Here is an 18141-nt window from a genome sequence, read left to right on the forward strand (position 1 = left end):
GGAAACTTTGGAAAAAATTGGACTGGTTAAGTCTAGTCTATTTGCATAAGAACTGCTGTTTTTAATAAGATATTTATCGCATATTATTGAGAAAATATCGAATAAATGTCGAGTAAACGGAAAGGTGTACCTATACAATCTCTCTACAATGATATTAAAACGATACTTTGTCACTCCCCCGTGTCGATTATCTCTTTGCGTGTGGCTTTATGTTACTTCTTGTGTGTGGATTATCACTATAAGAGAATTTTTCACAATCTCTTCCTATCATAATTTAATTGTTACGTCTTCGATAGAAATGTCGATTCTGTCGATGTTAATATATGGCATCGATATCGGTCGAGATGGTGAATGACTTTTACGTTTTCTTTTCCAATTGCTCTTCTTACAATTCTTTCGAAGTAATTGTAGTTTAAAGTAAACGGTCTGTTAATAAAAAGTAAGATTTGTAAGACACATACGAAACTGTTCAGTAATAAAAGACAGATATTGTGATAGCAGAGACATGAGACTGTTTTTCTCAACAGAAATTTGATTAGAGGTTTATTCGCTTAAAATTTTTTATATTAAGCAGTTAAGGATGAGCTAGAAACTAAATCTTTATTTAGATTAATTATTTTCCAGGGATATATAATAGATTGAAGCATTGAAATATTGTAGTTGTTTATATTAAAATTACAATGGCATTATTAATTCGACGAGACATTAATCAAACTCAATGACGTGAATTATTGACTCAATCATTCCCAAAGGGAATATTTCTTTGGATTGTAAGCTGCTAAGAATATCATTGGCCTCCTTCTCGTTAGGAGTAGTGTTTCATTCATATCGATGTTCGCTGTTATACTTTCTGCGGGTAGTTGAGCTAAAACATAAATTCTCTTTATGGAAGGGTATTGTTTGAGTTCCAATTTCTATCGTAATGACAAACATGGACGTCAGTTTACCGAGGAATTTGATTCACAATAGGATTGATTCGTCGAAGTCTGACACACCTCCGACATTATGACTTCTTATCGCTTAAACACTTTTGTTATTACCGCTTTGATTGCTCTTTTAGTTTTTTATGTGATTTCATAGCTTATCGGTGATAGTTACTTGTCTGTTATTTATCGGTTAATTAGTTTTTTTTAAGTAAAGATTATAAAATATAAAGACATCGAGCAAGATTTTTGCAATTTGCAATAAAATTTTTGTTTGAGAGATTAGAATTTAATAAATAAGTTAAGTATGTTGCGACATTTATATCTTATTTTCTTTTTCTTTTTTTTTTTTAAGCTGGTACATCTGATTTATCTTTTTATAATTTATTCAATATTCGTTAAATGTTTATATCGTAAATATAAGAAATTTATTTTCTAACAAGAAGAGTTAGTAAGTGCAAAATTAAAATGCTTTTTCCAGACGTAGACGTCTACATTAATGTTTCATATTCCCCTGCCTGTTAAATAATTTAGAAGCATTAATGCATTTAGCATTTCATTTGCTCGATTATCATACTTCTTGTTACTGTTCATGTCTTCTTACCCACATTTTAAGGAATTCCAGGACGCTACCGCGAATACCTCTTGTTGAATAGTTTCACGAGTTCACAAATCATTAAGTTGGCTTGTTGAGAAATTTCTTACTATATTAGATGTTTGTGGTAGCAACCGTGAGAATATGTGTGGAGCAGGTTGCTTGCTGATCAATGGCATGTTTATCGCATATATACATAATTGAAAAGATAATTTCAATTTCGATTATTTTATAAAATAGTATGTTAAAAATATATCATAATCATTTTATTTACTATTACTGAAATAACGATGCATATAAGGAGAAAAGAATTATTTAACATTACATATAAATATCATATGATATATGAATAAAATAATATCAGTTTTAATGAAACTTTTATTTAATATTTTAATTAATATTGTAGAAGCATTAGAAACAAATAAAATGAATTGTTTAAATATTATTTCTTTTATATGATTTTTTTTAAACAAATATTCTTTTAACATTTCTTCTGTACTTTCTGTATTAAGCGTGGACTTAAAGCGCATGTTTCGGACCTCATTAGAAAATTTACTACCCTCGTAGATATACACTGAAGTATACCGAGCGAACAATCTCCCTTGCATTGTTCGGTAATAAAATGGGCAGGCAGAAAACAAAGGGCAGGAAGATAGAAAAAAGTAAAGTGACGTATGATAAGATAAGCAAATAATGGAAATAAAACCCATATCGTTGCATAAACAATAACGATATGCTATTACAAAAATTGCCATTGTCATACAATTCTTGGACAAAATCGATTTCAAAGCGAATGATCTCTTTAAAACAAACCGCGGATATTGCTTCTATCCACTTCAAGTTGTTTTCTCTTTCTCTTTTTTTCCTTTCCTTCTCTTATCTTTCTTATTGTCTTTTGCTGTTATGTTTCCCATGATAATTGGCCCTATCCTTCTCGTTCAATTATACTCGCGACGGTTATCGGAATGTTTGAAAACAGCTTCTGACTAGGTTACATCAATATTTCGTATTTATATAATGATATTTGACATGACACAAATTGTATCCACAAAAAGATCTAGAAATCGTATTATTACGTTCAATATCAATACTGAAATTGAATAGAGGCTTTGTTATGATTTCCTGTACAATTGAATGTAAACTATTGTACATCCATATCTCATGAAATATTTAGTGAGATAATATTATCTTAACTTGTTACGATCTTCTAAGATATTATTTTAAAAATCCCCGATTCCTCGAGTAAGAAAGTAATACGTTTATATTTAAGAAGAATAAAAATATATTACGGCAAGAAAAGAGAGTCAGTACTTAAAAAAAAAAATCGTATAAAGAAGATGAATGCGAATGGTATATAACAATGTGAAAGTCTGTTTTCGTATCGTCTCTTTTCTTTTTCCATGAAATATGGCTAGCCAATTTACTACTAGAAAGCTTTATAGTAAGTATGATCTTGTCAGAAGACTGCTTTTTAAATGTTAAGAACATCTTTATTTCTTCGGTAATTAATGGCTGTGTGAAAAAAATATCTTTTTATATTAATTTGAGTTAATTTTAATTGGATTATGATTACATATTATCAGTTTTGATTATTTTAATAATTACAAATTTGTTTTATTATAGATACTGATATTCTGACAAATTTTGCAATAGAAATTTGCTGCATTACTGTTCTATTTTTTTTCTGTATGTGCATTTTCTGTATCTAATGATTATACATACCATTAGCAAATAAACGCGGCCTTGTGAAACTAAATGAATTTATATAATTGTTGATAATAATGAAGGATGAAGAAAAATTACCCAAAAATAAACTATAGTATGTTATTATTTTTTTTCTATTGCGATGCCAATAAAAAATGTAAAGATTATTACAAATCTTAAAATATTTTTAATATATTGTAGATAAACACAAACGACATATTTTTTGATAGTTTTTTTAAAATCAATTTTTAATTCATTTATATTTTATCTAATTATCTCATTGCGGATAGCAAACATTCTTACTGGTGACGTACATTTTTTGAGAAATCGATTGATTTCTTTCGAATACAAATTCGATGAGCTGTAAAATACGTTGTATAATCTGTATGAAATTTGCGATAGCGTTTTCTATATGAAGAGAGACTAGTTCTACAGTAGGCATTGCGTGCGGATGGCACGCGTAGCAAAGTGAAAGCGATAAATCTCGAAGCAAGGTCTCACACAAAATAACACTGCGCATTCTCGAGCACATGTGCTTTTAAATCGCGTGCTTAATATAGCCTATCAATGGTATTAATCTAAATTAGCAAAACCTGTAGTAATTATTATTTCAGAATTTTGAATTCCGCACTAATTTCGAAATTAAATTCTCTAAAATCCTATTAAAAGTCATATATTTAACAGTAGGACATAATTGCAGAAATGAGAGAGAGAGAGAGAGAGAGAGAGAGAGAGAGAGAGAGAGAGAGAAAATGGTGGATAAAATAATAATTAAAGTAATAAGTGAAATAAAAAAATTTTACTTAATTCTTTGTACATGGAACTAAATTTTTTAAAATTGAAAAAATACAGAAAAAAAATTAAATGTTACAATAACAAATTTAAATTAGATAGAAATAATAAAGAGTCTCGAAGGTATTTAAATTAAGACACAAACAAATTTTATCGGATGTTATTGTCGCGTTTGCGTGTTTATTGACATAACGCTTGCAAGTCACTATTGGTTAGCTGTATTCCGAAGAATTGCCTTGGTCAAGCTGTGCCTCCAAGTTTTGGACCAATCATCGTCCGGTTCTGTCAGCCGGAGTCAATCGTAGCGCACTCACACAGACGCGCGCAGCCAGCCTGCTTGCCTGCCGGCCGGTAGTAACGTTGCGTCGCATCTCGCAGGCTCCCACTTTCGTATCGCACGCCGTTGAGGTAGGACGGTACCTCGTATTCGGATCTACTGAAATTTAACGGTTGACATTTAATACACGCCGTGTAACTGTCAAAGTTTTCACGTGGTCTGGTGCTTACGACGTTATTACACGTCGATGTGCGTGCTTCGTTTTTAGCTTCACTCGCTTGATTTACATTAAAAGATTATCACGGAGAAAATCATTACATGTCAAGATCAATGTGTGATTCGAGATTCTTTTTATTTCGCAGGTACGTATAAGAAAGGTTAAAATAGGATGATATATAATGGCAAAAGAAATCCCGGTTACATTAGAACTTCGTGGATAAACTTAAGATTGATAAAACTTAGCTTACGGTTATTATTGTTTATTGTTATAAAATATTTACATTATATATTTTTTGGTATCGCGAAAAAATATAAAAATATATTTTTATTTCTATCTTTATTCAGAATATTTTTTATGTAATTAACAAATAAATACACAGTTCTTAAATTTATTTTGTTTATTATTTTATATACATATATTATTATCTGCAATGAATTGCTATATTAAATCGCTCATAATTGTTTTACTCTTATTATGCTAAAATATTATTATCAGAGCAAATTAACATTTAAATTTTATTAGAATAAGAATTCTCATTTGAATAGCTAAAAATATTTAATTTTCTGATAAAATTATTTATTTTATTTCTTTATGCGACTACAACAATAAATTATTTATTAGTGTCGTAAATAGCAGCTGTCGAATTTATATACGGAATATATCAAAAGTATATATACGTTATGTTAATGTAATGCTAAATAAGCTGCGCTTGAAATGATCTATGACGGAAATCATCTTATTGGCTGCTGGATGTGATTGTGTGCTTAAAAGTGCGATAGCGGAAATGTGCGCTCCGATTTTGCGTCGCATCGCGCGGTTTGTTTTTCTAGGTCAATCGAACGATGGAAAACAAGCTCTCGTGCGTTTCGACAATGTGCTTCTAAGAAATGAGCTTCCACTTAGCGAAAAACATTAAATGTGCATGAATAATACACGACAATTATTATGCTGGTGTTAACTTTGTATCCGATCGCAATCGTGGAATTTAAATTGCTTGAATAATACGATCGATAATCAGCATGTGGATTAAAAATTCAAATCTGAGTACAGTCTAACTCTCTTTAATTATCTCTCTCTCTTCCTTGTTCAAGATTCAATAAAAAATCGAAATTGCGTACTTTCATAGAAAATATTTGAAATAAGTTTCGTATAATATTAAAATGTTTAGGAATACATTTTGATGAATGTTTTATTCTCAGCTGCCATTATTACAATGTTTGACAAAGAATGTTGAGGAATTAATGTTTCTGAAATCTCGGTAATTAATGTCTCCGAAATTAAATTGATCAAATAAAGTCATAGGAAATGCTGAATCGAAGAGTTCTATCAATTACTTGAAAATTTAATTTATTAATTAAAGCATGTGCAGGTGAAATACAATTTAATTTTCGTTAAATTGCTTGCAATTAGGTCAGTAATTATTTAATCTTTTATACGGAAAAGTTAAATTGATTTAAATTGATTGAAATATGTTTCTTCCTACATTTAGTTTTACTATGTATATCATTCTTTCTCAAACATACGGTTTCCAACTTTTACTTAACAAGAATTTCGAATTATATAATATTGCATATGTAATATTAAGGATATACGAATCACTCAGAGAAACTCATTCCCTGGCTGAATAAAACTCGAACATAAAAATCCATGTTGAACAGAATTGAGGATCACGCGCTATTTTGCCGGTGTGTTTTCGGTTTACATCAGATTTATTTCATAACGTATACAATCTTTCAGCTTTACATACTATGTACTTGAATTAAATGTTACGGTAGAAGCGAGCTTTTGGCGTACTCTGTAAATTGTTATCCCTTGCACTTAGCCGCATCTGAAATGCTAATATCGAACGTTCACTGGTTCGTCGTCACGGTAAGCAGTGGTAAGTGACGACCCTTGTCGCCTATGTAAACGCATATCCGAGCTGTACACAATGTTGTCGCATAAATTTGTGATTAAATATACGCGTATATTGAAATGTGACTGAATTTCATTCGCGACCTCGACTTTAATTTCGTCACACGCGATATGTAGAAACAAAAATAGATAATGAAGAGACGATAGGCGATTAGACTTTCATTTTCATACAGCTAAGTGCGAACGACCGGTATTTTGCACTTAATGTCCAGTTCTATTTTCACGTTTTTTAGGTAGGAAATATACCTACCTTAGAAATACATACAGTAATGAAATATTAAGTAATTTGTTTCAAATATATTTTAAAAGTTCATATATATATTACAAATCTATCATAAGTTTATCACAAGCATTATTTATTTAAAATATATTCTAATAAGTTTGATACTTCAATCAAATATAATATATTAAATTAAAACCTTTCGGTTTGCTTATCACATAAAGTCACTTTTTTGATAAAATTTTATAATTAAAAAAAAAAAATTTTATTTTGAGTATATAATAATGGGTTTTTTTAAATGTGTGTGTAAGTATATTTTATAAAAATATTATTAAGAAAATATTTTTTATTAAAGATAAGTGTTATTTCAAAGAGAAGTAAATTGAATAATTAGTATTTTTAGAATTGAATAAATACTATTTTTAGAATTGAATAATTACTGTTTTTAGAATTGAATAATTACTGTTTTTAGAATTGAATAATTACTATTTTTAGTAGAATGATATTTTGCTGTGTGTGTTTTATATTGAAATAAAAGACGAGTTTGAAAATAATATTTTATACATTTAGCAAATTTATACTTATTTTTAAATAATTTTTATTAGTGTTATATGTCATATATAGCTAAATTCAGCACTTCAAATTTAAACGTATGGTATGTATTGGTTATAGAAAAATGCAGCTGTGCATGCTCAGTAAAATGTATTTAACAATAATGGTTTTATTGTTAATTTCATGCAGAATAATATAAAGAAGTAAGAAGTATCAAGTTTTGTTTTAGAACAAAGATATCAGATTCTGAAAATGTATCTGAACAGGCCACATGAATATGCAAAAATCTTGAATAATCACATAGGCAGATGGTTTAATCTAAATGTTTGTCGAGTCAGCTGATACTCGACGAAAATTGGAGCGTGAAACTAATAAACCCAAGATTAAACGTGAAAAACGTGCAAAGTCAGCCTCATTGTTTTTAACGTCAGTTTAATGTTTATAATTATTGACTTACACTTACGTCATTGTTGTTGCGTAAAAAACTCGGCTAAAATTATTCGATATTGCAAGAATATGAATATGTAGGAACAAAAATTATTTGCATAACTGCTAATTAATGCCAGTCAAGATTGTGTTTTTATATATTAAGAAAAATTATATAATACTAATAAATAATATACAATAGTACAATTACGATATCTTTGAAATTAAAAAATGATTTAATTGTATCGCATAATTTAAACGCAAATTTAGGAACTAAACATTATTAAAAATAAAACAGATTTTCATGTTTTCAATTTAAAACACATTTCAAAACTAAACTTTATCTGCCAAATAAAATATGTATTTTTAATAATTAAATACGTTTATGTATTTTTAAATAAAATACTTTGTATAATTAAATAATAAAAATAATTTTCACTGTTTTGTACGCTCGTTTAAAACTTTAAGTAATTAAAAGATGATAGAGGAACACGAAATAAAATATTTTGTTTTCTTAAAATTAAACACCTTCATCAATGAGTATATATAAACTTGTTTGTTACTTTTGAGACCACTTAGAATACTATAAATGTAATACAATTATGTGAATGAATTTCAAAAAGTTTATTCGTTTAATTAAAAAGTTATTCAGATGGTACTCTAGAACCTGTAAGGGATGACGAATCAGTGAATATAATTATCCTCACGACGCAATTTCTTCTTTAATAACTATTTGTTTTAAAACTTAGCCGTGCTTCGTCAAATTTGCGTAATGAATGCTGAAAGCAAAACTGTTTTCAATGGCTTGTTTCTATAGTTTTGTTATTTATACCGTAGTTTTAAAGTTTATATTAATATGTAAACTTGATTTGTTATATAATCTAGCTTTGACGTCACTCGATGACGACAACTCTATTCCTTTTAAGTGGTACAATACAGTGATAATAATCAATTTTCAAGGAAAGACTGAAATATAACTTGGTTATTAAATATAAAGTTTATTACTTTATTTTAGAAAGAAAGGAAGATAATGTGTAGGTACGTTATGAAATATTAATTATTAAATTAATTATTAAAATCAACTTATTTTATAACATACATACATAATTTAAAGTAAGATGATTTAATATTAACATTAAAAGATTTAATTGATAAGATTTATAACGTAAATGTTACGTTATATGTTTATATAACGTATCAACTCCAATATATTTTCGAAGTCAAGAACTAAATTAGTACGAAATATTCTTCTTAAAAAACCTACACTTCTTTTTGCGCTGTTTTTACGTGGTCAAAATATCTATGTATTATGTAATTCATCCATATCGTTTGCGCGTGTGTTTTGTATGCAGTGGAACGAACATGAAGTGACGAGATAGGTGCTTTTTGTTCAAACTCGGTTTCCTGAAAGTGTCAAAAGTACCGGTGAGACAATGATGTTAACAGATGTACCGTGAGTTGATTTGTTCGTTGAGAAAATGCGAGAAGTATATATCGTTTAATACTTACACACGTAATTTTATACGCCGTCACTGAATCGCATTTATTCGAAATATTATTTTGATTGCATTTTGGTTAGCAGATCATTTTTCATCGTGCGTTATTTATTAATGTTACAATTATCGCAATAAAATATGAAATCTGAGTATATCCTAATATGAGAGCGGCACTTTCGATCGAAGTTAGATAAACTAATATGTATATATACTTATATATTATTTAAATGAATTATAAAGAAATGAGACTGTTCATCTATTACTTTCAGATCTTTAACACAATCAATATAAACTAATTATTAATAATTACCCTAAATTTAAATTATCTTTTAAAATTTGTAAAAAAACTTATTGCAAAAAATATTATCTTGGTTGGGAATATAATTTATTTTAATTTCTTATAATAGTAGTAATACATAAACTAGATAATATTTAGCTTATACTGAGCTAATTTATACTAAGCCAACATGGAATTAAGAACTCGCTAAAGCAACTGGTTTTCTGATTGTTTTTTTCAGTCTGCATATTAATGGATATCTAAAAATAGTTTTAATAATTTTTTCGATACTAACAGTTTCCATAAATCCAGAATCAGCGCTTTTTACTTGAAAATACCGTGATCCCGTTTGTATGAAAAAGGTCGCGCTTATCATCGCGTACCTTCGTTTGCACGAAACGGTACGTTGTGTTCACGTCTCTCCCGAAGGATATTTCCTGTCCGTCCGTAAAAACGGAGAATTCCGGACGCGCGCGACAACTCCCTTTTTCAGCGTGGACATAGAGATTTTTGCCGCTGGATAAAGGACAATGGCTGGTGGATAAAAAGAATTATAGAACGAACGGCCGCTGGTACGGGCGTTGCTGAATCCGTCAGATTTGTCGATTCGGTCGACCAGACTATTACAAAATCGAAAATAACGAATGTGTTTGTTCGCAATGCTTTTCACGGTCGCCATTCTTTCGGCCTCCGCTTATTCTTTAGAAAAACCGCAATAAACCGTTGCATTCAAGGTATATAATTAAAAAAAAAAAAAACATGTATAACGAAAATTACAATGGAAAAATAAAAAAAGATAAAATCTTCTATAAAATGATTAAGTTGACGCGATGTACTTAGAAGTTTCTTGATTTTGAAGAATTTTTTTGTGCTACAATATATGTAAAATTAAAAATACCTTTGTGAATAATTTCCCAAATGAAAATTCCGTTAGGATAAAAAACCGCTTGAAATTAAACTCTCTCGCAACTGCAGTTACGCCACTGTTTTTCATTCGCATTTCTCTATCATGACGCGCGGTTGGCATTTTTCCGTGTTTTCACTGCCGTGAATTCCGCGTGCATGGAAACGCCCCTGCACTGTGGCGCTTTTCAGCCGGATTGCAGCGTCAAAGCTGCGCCGAGATTTGCCAGCTCGTAGAACAAAAGGCTACAAAGCCTTTGCAAATGACATGATCCGCGAGCTTTTTCGCGTCCCGCATCCGCGACATATACGAGCATCCGCGCGTTTACAGGCTGGTCCGAAAATTACTACTCCGAAAAGATCTCACATTTTAATTTGTATTCGCCTTCTATTTTATATTTTTTTATTAAATAAAAATCTTGATTTTTATTAAATAAATAATTGCGGAGTATTACATAATATAGTATGTAATCGTTATTTATAAAAAGCTGATAATACCTGCTTAATTTATACGATCTAGTTAACGTACATGTAGTTAGTCACATACATGTTTTTTTCTATATAAAAACATGGTAAACAAGCAACTTTAATAATACTTTATATTTTAAATAGAGTATTTTGTTTGATTTACATGATTACAAATTGGTGTGCGAATTGACAGGTGCAAATTGAGGGTCAGCTATACGGTTGACAGATCGGTCGAGTTACTGATGGTGCGTTGACCTTGTTAGTTACTTCATATATTTTTATTCTGCTGTCTACTGGTTTTCCTCCACCATGCAGACAAGTCAGCTCTTTGTGAATCAAGAACAAATCAGTATAGCCAGTAGCTATTTAAATAATATGTAGAGTTGACAAGGGAAAGTTTTAAATTGTAAAAGTGATATCAAAAAATTATTGTTATCGGTCGAAAAATTACGTTTTAAATATTAGTTATTTTGGTTAGTCAAATCTTGGATGGATTTTGTACCTATTCGATTTGGGTCGAAACATGTTTAGTCATTTTAACTTACAATTAGATACAAAATTTTATAAGAACAATGCAGTTTTGAAAAAAATGTTTTAAATAAAAGTTATAAGATTTGAAGATGAGCTATATAATATAATAAGGTTCGGTTCATGTGTTGATTTTTTCTTACTGGGTTTAAAGTGGCCAAAAAGTTGTACAATTGTTTTTTTTTTTACAGAATATTTCACATTAATCTGTTTTCTGTCGTGTTTGGAGATGTCACAAATTAAACGTCCTTTGTTATACGTATGATTATTGGAGTTTTATTTTCGCCCGCGCGATCATGAAAGATATAATAAACTGTCTACGAGATAATAAATGTGCGCGTATATTTTAGATAACAAATCTCGGAATATCATTGAGCGAAGTGTCCTGTTATTGTCATTTATGTAAAAAGTTATTAAATCTTGCACGACGTGTTTCATATTTATGACTTTTTAAGGATTTTTTTATATACCATATATCTACGTCATCGTAAATTGCGAAAATATTAATTGCAAACGAGATTCTTATTTTTTCAGCGAGCTTTTTTGTGCTGTATTTACATTGACATAGCTGTGAGTGGCACATGCCGTTTTTACCATGATGGAAATGACGAAATTCTACATGAATGTCAGAGAAATCGTAGGCTATCTCATTCGCGATTATTTTTGTACAACGGTGTATTCGATAAATGAATCGTCACTATGATTGCCTTGCCGTACGTATCAATGTAATGAGCGGCGTATAACGGAACGCGCTATTTAGCAAATCCTTAATTATTCGGAGAAAGTAGTACAAGTTGTGATTGGAAAGTGGAATGCAACGAGAAAAAGGTATAGCCTTCCGACTTCGGTTTTCTTTTTTTTATAATTATTACCGCATCGCGGTGAGGACTTTGCTCTTGAACTTTGTTCATAAATACAACGCATTTTTTTTAACTTGGACTCGAGATGACGAATATTATTGCGGTAACGCGTGACGTGATCTTTCTTTGTTCTCTGTCACAAATTCTCGAACGTTTTTATTTTCAATAAATTAATATTGTAAGAAGTGACGATTTATGATTAGCAATAGGTTAACGATTTTTCGACAATACTTTTATCGATATATGTGTCGTCACATGCTTATCTTATTGACTATGTTAATGACAGCTTTTTCACAAAAAGCTTGATTACGTCAGTGGCATAATTTCGTAACCTTTCGGTTTACGACAACTCGATAAAGTTTAAAGTGTTGTTTTCTCAACACGAATTTCATTTATCACAAAATCCTCGGTTGGCTTGAGTCCGCATCGTAAGTTGTTTTACAATTGAATGAATAGACGTGCTAGCCACTTTCATCGAGAATAGAATAATCTTGAGAAAAATCCCGAAGAAAGTCACACAAGTAGTGTGTTCATGCTTTAAAATAAAATAGTTTTCAAACGATTGAATCGAAAAAAGGATCTATAATCCAAAATCAAGTTTCGAGAATAATGCATCTGAAATTTTAGTTTCATATTTTGCGTACAATAAAGAATATTTCTAATAAATAATATTTTGTAGAAAGTTTTTTTTTATGTAGTTTTAAAAATGAGAGAGAAAGAGAGAGAGAGAGAGAGAGAGAGAGAAGGGGGGAGGGGGGGAGAGAGGGACAGAGAGTTGATATTACTCATGAAAATATATTTGTCTACTGTCTTTTCCGCAAGTTATATATTTTTTTAACGATAGATAGACTCCGATAGTTATTTTGTATCTTTTATGTAGGTATAGCTACTGTAATAAACATGGAACAGCGGATAAAAAATAAAAAAATATTGCTATTTCGTTTATTAGAAATTAAAATTTAAATGGAAATCGGCTGCATGAAATAATTTTTAATCAATTTTATAGTAATTTTTAAAAGAAATCTATCCTTATTTTGAGTATATTAGATTTTCTAAAATTTGTAATAAGTAGATATATTTTAAGATTATTATCAAGAATATATTCTCTTCGTTAAAGATAACTATTAATAGAAAGAAGGTAAATTGAGTGATCACTTTTCTTAGTACTGGAATGATATTTTTCGGTGTCACATTACAAATTAATATTGGGAAACTAATATAATAGAAATGAACTTTGTTCAATGATGATATCCGTTCTTTGTATTCATAAACCTTCCATTATTCGCGCGAGTAACATCGTACTTGACTTTATACGTTAATTTTTGCATCGTAATCATTTCTTCGAATGGAAAGAGAATCAACAATCAAGTGATTATTGTTCTTGCGGCAAAGTAAAATAGAAGAAGATTGAGTTGAAAGGAGAAATTCTATTATCTTTGTCTTACTAACTTTAAGAAAAATAAGTGCTGTAAGTTTTACTTTGCAGCACTTGATTTTCTATTTGCGTTTCTTCCTCTAAGAAGATTAAAAAAAAACTTGTGGCAATAATGAAGTCTGTTCTTGCAAGTATGTTATTTTGAGCTGTCAGGGTACGATTATTTCTGTCAAATTTAAACAATTAAAACTTTCATTATGCGCAAAAATTACTTGACGAGCTGAATAATATTTGCGGCGTATAACTTCCTCAAAATAATGTAATCGTATATTAATATTGTAATAACTATCTCATTACGCCAATGCATATCGTTATTCATGAAGTTGGATGCAATTTACTTTAAATTTATGTTATAGTTTATAATTAATATACAATACATTTATGTGTAGTCTATAATTAATACACGAATTATACGCATTGTCATAATATAATATTTGTTAATTGGTGAAGTATAAGTTTGATCATCATGGAGAACATAAAATTAGGGAAAAGTTTTTTAATTTTATAAAGCTTTATATTTAATTTTTAATAGTAAATATTAATAATTATAAGAAAAATAAAAAGATTATTAATCTATTAGCACTATGTTTTTGTATATTAATACTTTATATAAAAATTACTCTATGTTGTAGAATGTTGTAAAAAAATATTTATTGCGAAAAACAAAAAATTCTCAAATAGCTAAAACTGTAAAGATAATTCATTTTCTCATAGGTATATGCAATGTCTAGGAAAAAAATTTTGCAAAATATTAGTTTGTTTTTAGATATTGATAAACCGATTCTTCATGTGACCTGAATACATAAAAAGTAAATGATATTTATAGAAAGTTCCTTTTCTCTTGTTTCATATACTTATCATATTGAGATATTGAGCAATTTATGTGGTTTTGTTTTTGTAGAAATAGGACAACGACTATGATAACAGGCTAGCAGCGCACAAGCGTAATTTTCCTAAATAATCATAATCGCGAAATCACATTTCATGTCAGTGTTAGTCGTCGTTCGTCTATAATTAGGCTGCATTGTCACCCGACCTGTTTAGCCTAGCATGCAAGCGGATTTAATTTGACAAGCCGTAATCATCGACATGGTAAATTGCAGTTTAATTACCTGCAGTGCGACACTATTTCAGAGCTTTGCAGAAAACTGAATATATAAACAAACAAAGCGTATCTATAAAATACAAGAGATAATTCATCTATGTTTAAGTACCTCTAATTCGCATTAATCTTTAATGCTGTGTAAATGTTTAATGGGTGCATTGTTTTGTCTGGCAAAAATAGATGGGATTGAATTAATTGCATTAGTATTGGAAAGCTCAAGATATTGTCTTTGCTCGACAATAAAAAAAAAGTCGTTATCACTGTACAAATCTCTATTAGCTTTCGTAAATGGGAGAAATTTATTACAATGTTGTTTTTATTCCTTACTTTAAAATTGTGTATCTCGTATGGAAGCGATATAATTATTTTAAGATAAAAGATACTTATTTAGAATTGCTCGATTAAATAAAACAGGCGATTCCATTATACATAGTAAAAACGGAGATTATTATTTGCAATTTTACCATGTTTTATTCTCAATGCTGGATTTGATCGAAAATGTTGTTCGGTTGTTTTTTTTTTTAGTACATTTATGAGATTGCTTGTTAGCATAAATACATATATGTATAGGTTTGCAGCGTGGCGATCGAGGCCATATTAACAGTACGCGTTATCCGCGATCTCACTACCGGAAACTGTCGCGAAGTTGCTTCGATTAATACTCGTTCACTGCCGACAGGAAGCTGATGAGTCGCCGACGAACTACGATGAACGGTTTCTAACTTTTTGCTCGAGACTATAATGCATTTGAAAAACGTGACACGTTTGATAAGTCGTGACTGTGAAGGTTTAGAAATTCTTCAGTTAATATACGCATTCAGATGTTTGAACAAAAAGTACATGTAATACATGAAGTAACAAGAAATAGAATACATAAAATATCTAATAATTGTCATCATACCTGAAATATAAATTATTGTTTAAGTTGAATATATTATTGCTCATATTTAATTGATCTAATAATAACATTTAGCAGATAGGAATAAAATAAGTAGAGTAAAAAGAGATGTAAACAAGAGAGGTAAGCAGAAATATAAAATGTGTGAAGATTTATTGCAGATAGATAGATAGAGAGAGAGGGGAGGGGGGGGGGAGAGATAGAAGATACAAATAACAAGAGAATATTATAAGCATAAAAAATAGCGGTATAAAAGATGAATGGATGTGTCAGGTTAAAATAAAAGTGAATCAAGTCCTCTTCTTGGTTGTGATGAAAGAATATTTTTGCTGAAATATCTAAAAATTTAGCTAGACGAACTTACTGTACAAATCTGAAAATGATTTTGTTGGGCTATCAAAATTATTATGTAGAAAGCTCAAGCAATAATAATGAGCGACACTGTAAAAAGTTTTAATATTATAGCAACTAATTTGAGTGTTCTACATAATTCTTTCGATAGTTTAATACAATTATTTTCAGATCTGTTTCTAGCTAAATTTTTCTATACTTCAGGAAAATTGTTCTTTCCTGTGCTGAAGGTAATAAAGATTCTTCTTTAATAACATCCAGCAGCCAATGATCTCAAGATCCGTCACGTGTTCGAACAAGAAGCAAAAGAAGCTCTACAATATAATAACTTAATAAAAACTTTTCGTCACGTAGGATCGCCTCTTTGAACCATCGTGTGCGATCAATCTTGTTATTAAAGTACCGCCATCGGCCTGTGTGGTGCAGCGCGTAATCCACCGATTTATGCTAGAACTTTCCTTTGCAGGTATCGACAGTATATCTTCCAGTAAACAACGACGGTGCTGGCGGAGATATTGTTCATAGAAGCGACGAGCATCTTCGGAAACCAATTAAACCAACTGCTTCTCCGCGAGAGCGTATTTCTGTCTTGCGAATATCGGAGAATTGGAATCTCGTGATCTTCGTGTCTGATTTACGAATTCAGCGAGAATCAAAGCGATTTCGAAGCGTAATTCTCTGATTGTGAAATACTCGAATTTGACAAGAGAAAATAAGATGATGCTGATGCAGGAGCCCGGTTGGAAGCTGGAGCGCAAAGGTTCGGGGGCGCAAGTGTTGCGCAAGGATGGATCTCACTTCAAGAGCAACACCGCACGCATATGCTTCCGATGTGACGTGGAAATCCGGGAATTTGTGCCAGATGAAGATTATGGAATGACAGAGAACATGGAAATAGAAACGGCCTCAAGTCCCTTGGCAATGCTGTCCAGTTGCGTGGCAGCTCTTTGCGTCACTATCCTCTTGCCTTGGCTCCTGATTGGGGGCTAGATCATGCCGTTTTTATCATCGAAAATTTTATCACGGCGAGATGTCATCAATTGAAAAATTCACATCTGCAATATCATCCCTTTGACTGATCTACGAATGTACTTTGGTATTGGTATTCACCTATTCTTACGTCGGTGGTCCCAATAGTCGTTCAAGGTATACGGTTAACGATGGTTATAACGTGAATTCTTGGGTCGAATTCTCAAGGAATGTTAAGATGTTATTGTATGTTATAGTATTTATAATTATGAATACTGTAATATTTTGGGGCATTTTTTCGATTAGAGTAAAGTTATTCACGCTCAAGTGTCGAGCATTGCATTCGAGGAAAGACATCTAAAATTGCATGAGGCTGCGTCGCGTGACTGATTGTTCGACCGATAAATCGAAACAGAGAGATAGATAGATTATCGTTGTAATTACGTGTGTAATTTTTACATTTGATCGATACGATAATTCAGACGTTTGTGTTTATCAACTTTATATGTTATATATGTTGAAAATTGTGTGAATTATGACAATAGAATTTCTTTTACAAAAAATTTGAACGCGTTGAAAAGATTTCTGATCTGATTTAATATGAGATGAACGATTTTTATAACATAGCGAGTTGGTAAAGGTTCAGAACTCATTCAAATAATACGAAGCATTATGTTATAAACACATTTATTACGACAAAAAATGTGTTAAAACAACTTTATCGATTCAGCAAATCTATAGCTATATTAATATACGAATAAACAGTTTTTTGTCGTGTGTTGAAGTAACAAAGCTGAAATAAAATTAGCGATTATAGATAATTGTAACGGTACAACAAATTTGTTAATACAGTGAAGATAATTTTTTGATGAAAATTAATTCAACATATAGATCAAAATTTTAACGAAACATGCTATATAGTTAAGATGACGCATACGTTTGCTATTGTAATGAAAAAACTTACTACATTAACAATTTTCATTGTAGCAAAGAATTAGCTGATTGATTACCATATTGATAACTATTTATAGACATAATTACTTTGTTAAACTATGAAATTTTTTTAGCCATAGATATTTAATTCGCCTAGCAAGCTATAGTTTTGTTGAATCATCCAATCTATTTTCCGCGTATAGAATAAGTTGTAGTATTTAATGAACGAAACAGATAATGTTGATATGTTTGGATGTTATCCAAGATTTTCAATGTTATAAATAACGAGAATACT

At 30.4% G+C, this 18141-nt stretch overlaps 2 protein-coding genes across 2 annotated transcripts in view; both read left to right on the forward strand.

Annotated features, from left to right (window-relative positions):
* Positions 1-16626, forward strand: part of LOC108775788 (uncharacterized) — a 65829-nt gene extending 49203 nt beyond the window's left edge. The window contains exon 6 of the mRNA XM_018542234.1: positions 16411-16626. Coding sequence (XP_018397736.1) covers positions 16411-16626 — 216 coding nt within the window. The remainder of the gene's footprint in view (positions 1-16410) is intronic.
* Positions 4416-17391, forward strand: LOC108775801 (uncharacterized). Its single transcript, XM_018542250.1, has 2 exons — positions 4416-4653; positions 16411-17391. Exon 2 carries the CDS (start codon positions 16662-16664, stop codon positions 16932-16934), a length of 273 nt encoding a protein of 90 aa, XP_018397752.1. The 5' UTR covers positions 4416-4653; positions 16411-16661; the 3' UTR covers positions 16935-17391.
* The last annotated feature ends 750 nt before the right edge of the window (positions 17392-18141 follow it).

This window comes from Cyphomyrmex costatus, unplaced genomic scaffold (assembly GCF_001594065.2).
Source record: "Cyphomyrmex costatus isolate MS0001 unplaced genomic scaffold, Ccosl1.0 scaffold32, whole genome shotgun sequence".
Lineage (NCBI taxonomy): Eukaryota > Metazoa > Arthropoda > Insecta > Hymenoptera > Formicidae > Cyphomyrmex > Cyphomyrmex costatus.